Source organism: Gossypium raimondii, chromosome 3 (assembly GCF_025698545.1).
Source record: "Gossypium raimondii isolate GPD5lz chromosome 3, ASM2569854v1, whole genome shotgun sequence".
NCBI lineage: Eukaryota > Viridiplantae > Streptophyta > Magnoliopsida > Malvales > Malvaceae > Gossypium > Gossypium raimondii.
In genome coordinates, this window is record NC_068567.1 from 47,295,826 (window position 1) to 47,302,119 (window position 6,294).

Sequence of the window (6,294 nt, forward strand, 5' to 3'; positions counted from 1 at the left end):
TCGTTTCGGGCATAATCTCTGTTTTTGTCTTTGTTTTTACTTTTTTGCTATCTGAAAATTCCATTTAAATGGAATAACAGCAGCGCCGCGTCACTTCTATCTTTTGGTTACCCTCCAAATTTTCCTGAGAAACAAACAAAGCCTTAGCCTTGGCTGGAACCCTCTGATTGTTAATTTTTCTCCAATTAAACGGTGTTTTTGATAACTGTGTACTCGTTTTTCCAGTTGCCTCGTTTTAGCAAAAATAAATTCTAGTTATTGTTTCCAATTTTCACTCCCCCCCCCCCTTCCCGGCTCGGATTATAGGGTTAGGACAATTTTCATCTAGGAATTTTTCTGAGAAAAAAAAGATGATGAGAAGACAACAACGAAATCAGGGCCAACAATCAAGGTTTTTCTACGAGCTGTTGGCGCTGGTCCTAAATCTTCTACGATTGCCTACGATGCCGCTTCCCTTCTCTGACCAACCAGCCGCCCCGGAGAGGAGTCCTCTTCCGCGAACGGCATCGATGACGACGATACCGCCGGCGGGATTCGCTTGGCTGATGCTAGGGATATCTGTTTCGTTGATGCTGTGTGGATCAGTTACTTTCTTTATAGGGTTCATGTTGATGCCTTGGGTTCTTGGTTTGGTCATGGTTTGTTACGTTGCTGGGATTGTTTCAACGGTTTCCATGTTAGGTCGTTCGATTCTGTGTTACGCCATGGCCCCTCCTTCGCGGCGAAAGGATATCCCTGGTAATTTGTTTGTTGATTATTTCTTCTTGAATGGGTTGATATTGTGTTGTATTTTACATATACTTTTTCTCTTAAATTGTCTTTTTACCTTTTGATGTCGCATTCTCTGTTTTCGTGAAGGACTGGGGATAAAAATGTGTTCAATTCTAGGTTCTCCTAAATTTTATTCTTTTGGATTAATTTGGAAATTGTACATAAAAAAGAAAAAAAAAACTTTATAATAAACCCTAGGTTCTTTCCTTTCGTACGTTTTTGTCAAGTTACTGGATTTCATCGTTAAGTGGCTTTGATTTCAATAGCATGCTAATAATGGCAATATACTGTAAGATTTGTTGGTTTGAGATTGGGGGTATATTCCATGATTGATAGTTGAATGGGTGAAGATTAAAAAAAAGAAGAAGGACATTTGTTGAACTTAGAGGACTAAGTAAGTAGGTTATTGTGAATTAGAGCTATATTTTGCGAAGTGCCTCTTTTGTTCACAGGAATTAATTCTGTTCCATCCTCTGCATTTTTTTATTAACCTTAAATCGCTTTTCATAGATTCTGCTAAAATTTGGCGTTGGATATTTTGTATTTTTACTAGTGTAGTGCTGAACTGCAGGTTGCAGCTATGAGAGGTGAGCACCAAACCTAGGAGAAAAGAAACTGGGAAACAGAGCTTAATGGGAACTCTCTTTCAGGTTGGTTTTGGTGGTGGCTGAACCTTTGGTTGGTAGGATTTTAGAAGTTCCTGTCTTGTTACACCCCATATTCCCCATCTCCTTTTATTTGGAATGCTTTCAATGCTTTCGAATATCAAATATGTTCTAGTTTGTCCAATCTTTTATTTATCTGTTGATCTTTGGTGCATATGCCTTTTCTGAACCTTTTATGCAATCCAATGCAGATCTTTCTTCCTACGGTATGGGAAGAACTTTTTTACTAGTTAAAAAGGGGGAAAAATGAGTTTTTGACTTTTTGTCTTTTGTCTTTGGGGTTTGGATTTTTTTAATATTTGATTTGAAATGAGTTTTGGATTTAACTCGAACAGACAAACTGAGCCTTGATGTTAATTACTATGGCATTGCTTAAGGTTATAATAGGTTCATGATATCGCATTAATAACCCGTTTTGCGACAAATTTCCTTACTTATTATACCCTGCCTCTCTCCGATCCTTGGGAATCATTTGAATGAATTACCTTTTGCGTTAGGCTGCTAAGTTTTATCCTTGTTTGCGTGACATGAATGTATATCTTCTTCAATCTATCTAATTTAATGCAAAGATTTAGCAGATCACTGATAAGACTTTATATTCAAAACGCTGTGGGAATTGTGGCATTGCAGCATGGAAACTTATGTGAAGAGAAAAACAAGATTGAGACAGAGAATTGGAATATGGGTTGGATAATTGAGCAGCACTGGAGTTCTTGGGAAACCTATTGTACCAGGCTTTTTTCCAGTAGTAATGCATCCTGGAAATGTGCATAAATGTTGCTGCAGATGTAACTGAGATATGTAGATGTATTGTAGCGTCTTTGTGAATACAACTATTGGTGTTCTATTTTGGTTATTACCAACCCTTTATTGCGTGCAAGTCTCTCCCATCGTTTACTTGTTGGATTTAAGGGGCTTCCGTTGCTTTGTTTTTAATGTTCAAAATCTTCGTCAGCTAATCAGCATCGAATTTCTTATCCAAAATGGAAGGTTAAAACAAGCAAAAAAAGACACTTTGACAAATTATCTACTTGGCAGGTGTCTGTTAAAGAGGTCTTTTTACTTTTTTTATTTATTTATTTTCTTCTTTGTTGTTGTTTCCTTCAAAACTAATTTTTGTCCAGAAAGTTGTGATATTATCCTGGGAGTCTGAACATACAAATAAAAGCACAAATTTGCTATTTCACCAATCATTTCTATTATTCTACAACTGCATTAAGGCCAACAAGATAACAATCCAAAACCAAACACTTCGCCCTGGAGAAATACATTAACCAATCAGAAGGGTAATAAAAGAAAAAAAAAGGACTAAATCTTACAAAACACAATAGTAAGGGTAGCAGGCTATCCAGTGTAGATGTGAACACCTATGGCGATGAGGAAGATAGTAATGAGTCCAAAGAAGATAATAGCATGGACGAGAATGGAAATCCCACTGGTTTGCATGTTCCCAAACTCCACCACTTTGTTCCTCCCTGGCAACTGAAACAACAATCCTGGACTTAACAACACAAATAGCACCACCGCTATCACCACCGGTCCCCAGTCCGCCATACTTACTCTTCACACTCTCTTGGAATGAATGAAGCTTTGAAAAAAGGTGGGTTGTGGTTGAAAAAAGCAAACAACGCAAGGGGAGAGGGAAATATATACATGCATGTCTACATCGTGGGTTCTCGACAGATGCCAGTGCAATAACAACGTGGCAACATTATGGATCGTCCGTCCCTTTCCAATGACTGTAAATTGTACTCGTCTGTCTATCCTTTGCTAATATAATTAATATTTCTTTCCTTTTTTTGATTAACAAATAAGAACCGTCTTTGGTTTTTATTCCTTTACCTTTTCTTAATTTGTTTATTCCAGAACATGGAAGAATTCCCAAACTGCAAGCAGTTGTCGCATGATTTGATTTCAATTTCAGAGCTTCCAAGTTCTATTTTTCTTTTTACACATGTTGAATTCGAATTAGAAATTCGTTTAAAGTATGAATCTATGAGTTGCAATAGAACTATGTATTTCTGTTATTGCTTTTTTTCTTTTAAAAATAACCTTCTGAAAAAGGAATAAGAACATATATATATAATTACCATATTACACAAAAGAAAAAGAAAAAAAAAAGGTATGGTCTCAGCAGGATATTTTATCCAGCATGACAATAATATATAAAAGGAGCAATCTTAACCTGGAAGACAAGTTTGAACATGGTATGGATTGGATTCAACATTTTTGCATCATAATATAAAGTCATTATACGTGTAAAAGAATCCAAATGCACTCTCTTCAGGGCCGTTCTCCTTTGCGTTTTAGAAAGATTTTTTCAATAAAAAGTCTTTTTCTTTTAAAAGGAGCCAAGAATAATCTCCATTTCAAAAAAAATTCGCCATCGGAAAAGTCATTTTATCCAGATGAAAAAGTTAAAATTTTCTCCTTTTCTTCAGCCAAAAGTGCTTTTGGCTAGTAATTTCCATTTTTCTCCCCCCAAAACCGTTCCTCCCTCTGGTTATTTGCCTGAGATATCAAGTTCTTTACCTTTGTTTCTTTTCCTCTGGTTCTTTGTTCCTCTTCCGCTGGTGAGTTTCTTTTCTTCTTCTTCTTTTCTTTAATTATTCTTTCTGCTTTGTTTTTAGTTATTTTCTGATTGTTTAGAGTTTAGCAAAAATATTATAGAAAGTTTATATTCTTCGATTGTTCACCCTCTCTCTATTGAATTTGCTTTTGTGTTCCGAAACCCAACGCATGAATTCTGTTAAAACTGTTTTGTTTAATAGGCACAGTAATTACAGATGAACCCCAATTGATTAGCATCACCGTTTACGACACCGACCGTGATAGAATGCAAAACACTGTCGCCAAGGTTGCCGTGGTGAGAAGCGTAAGTATCCATACTTACTATCTACTATAATATCCCACTTTCTGTTTCTCCACCCACTAATAAACAAAAATTAAAACCCCACTCCTCTGATCTTTTTTTTTAGATTTATTATTATCATTATTTTGTTAACTTTAAAAACTTGAAATTCACAGTTTCAGGGTCTGTTTGTGCCGCTACTTTGGCAAGGGATGGAATTTTAGTGACCCTTTTTGACTCTGCCAGGGGTCCTGGTGGCCGCATGTCTCAAAGAAGGTTCCTTTTTTGTTTCTCTCCACTTATTTTTTTATTAAAAATTCATTTTCTTTGACGAATTTTGACTGCCCTTTTTATATTCTATTGTTTCCTGGTGTTTTGGGAAGCAGAAATAAAATTTTAAAGTGCATAGTTTAATGAATTTTTGTTGTTTTTGGTAATATGTAACTTTGGGAATTTAGAGAGATAAGTGAAGATGGGAGAGAGCTGTTATTCGATCATAGTGCTCCTTATTTCACAGTGACAAATCCCGATGTGTTGAGTGTTGTTACTGAGTGGGAATCAAGAGGCCTTGTTGTTGAATGGAAATCGAATTTTGGGTCTTTTGATTGTTTCACCAACAAAATTGTCAACACTGAACACCAGGTTCTTGTAACTATTATTATACTATTTGTTCTTCACTTCTTTTTGCTCCACCTAATGGTACTATTATTTGTTTATGTGCATGGTTTTATCTTAATTATATCTTAACTTGCTTATGAGGAGAGGGCAACGATGTTTTTGAATTGCTTATGTGCATGAATTGATGCTTTTTTCTTGATTTCTTAGAAGCTTGGAACTATTTTTTTTTTTGAAGTTAATAGGATACTGTTAAACGTTAATGATCCTTGCTATAGTTGCTTCGTAAGTGCTTGCTTGCTATATTGTTCTTTTTTATGTTCATGCACTCTTCAGCTTGATTCACTTGTAGGGTTCTTTCATTTAACCCTTCATCAGCTTAGGCTGTTTATGATTGTATTATGTTTTCAATTAAAAGGTCAGCATATCTATGTAAAGTGTTGCATAGTTGGTCAACGTCCAGCTCCAGTATTGATTCTGATGTTTATATTATATATAGTCTCACAGATGCCCATTTTTTAGACAAATAAAAACCGGTGATATGTTTTAAACTCTACTGTTTGGTATTATTGCTTTAGTTCTCTGTTTGATACACTAGAAATTCTAAAATCTGGAGAAAGATTAGCTGCTTCAGAAGTGGGACTACTTGCTACAGTTGGTGTTACTATGGTGAAGGTACTACATTGCCTACTGTAATACCCAATTTTAGCCCGGGCTCACATATGGAAACATAATCTTCGAAGATATGCAATCTTAGATATGATATGCAATCTTAGATATGATATATGCAATCTTAGAAGATATGATTTTGTAATCTTAGAGATTTAATTTGTAGATACCATTTAATCTTAGCCATTGATGTAATTGATCTGTACCGTTGGATTTGAGGAAGCTCAACTATAAATAGAGGCCTCTCCCTTCATTGTAAAAGAGGAAATGAGGGAATCAATAAAAAAATGGAGAACGATTGGCAGTTTTTTAAAGGTGGTTTACTGTTTTTTTTCGATTATTTTTTACTTATTTACGATTTTAAAAAAGGAAGAAGGTGATATCACTGCGAATTTTATTTATTTATTTTATTTAGCCTTAATAAAGTGACGCGTTTCAAAGGATGGAGATATTTTCCTATTCGAGCCCTATGAGTTATTCGCACCTTTTTAATGTTTTACAATTAGTTTTTTTTATATCTTTTTAGAATTAGCGTTTTAATTTGCTTTCAATTTCAATTTATCCTCGCTGGAACGACACCGTTTTAGAGGAGAGGAGAAAATTTCTCTTCCAGCCCCTCTATGTAATTTGCGTGTTCAATTTAATCCTTTGGGTTTTATTTATTTGCAGATTTTTCTCCAGATTTTTTATATTCAGTTCAATTTAGTTTTTTTTCTTTTTTTA

General features: G+C 35.2%; 2 protein-coding genes and 1 long non-coding RNA gene across 4 annotated transcripts; 2 read left to right on the forward strand and 1 right to left on the reverse strand.

Moving 5' to 3' along the window:
- Positions 1–31: 31 nt before the first annotated feature.
- LOC105794476 (uncharacterized) lies at positions 32–2,316 on the forward strand. Of its 2 annotated transcripts, none has more exons than XM_052628436.1 (3): positions 32–738; positions 1,343–1,421; positions 2,015–2,316. In XM_052628436.1, exons 1-2 carry the CDS (start codon positions 351–353, stop codon positions 1,360–1,362), a joined length of 408 nt encoding a protein of 135 aa, XP_052484396.1. In that variant the 5' UTR covers positions 32–350; the 3' UTR covers positions 1,363–1,421; positions 2,015–2,316. The 2 variants fall into 2 exon arrangements, with proteins under 2 accessions (XP_052484396.1, XP_052484395.1); XM_052628435.1 differs by having other exon boundaries at positions 34–738; positions 2,067–2,316.
- Positions 2,317–2,592: 276 nt separating this feature from the next.
- On the reverse strand, positions 2,593–3,056 carry LOC105794477 (uncharacterized). The gene has a single exon (XM_012623661.2). It carries the CDS (start codon positions 2,988–2,990, stop codon positions 2,781–2,783), a length of 210 nt encoding a protein of 69 aa, XP_012479115.1. The 5' UTR covers positions 2,991–3,056; the 3' UTR covers positions 2,593–2,780.
- A 593-nt stretch (positions 3,057–3,649) lies between these two features.
- On the forward strand, positions 3,650–5,885 carry LOC105794478 (uncharacterized). The gene is made up of 3 exons (XR_008194511.1): positions 3,650–4,009; positions 4,208–4,311; positions 4,464–5,885. It is a non-coding gene; the product is annotated as an uncharacterized LOC105794478 (long non-coding RNA).
- The last annotated feature ends 409 nt before the right edge of the window (positions 5,886–6,294 follow it).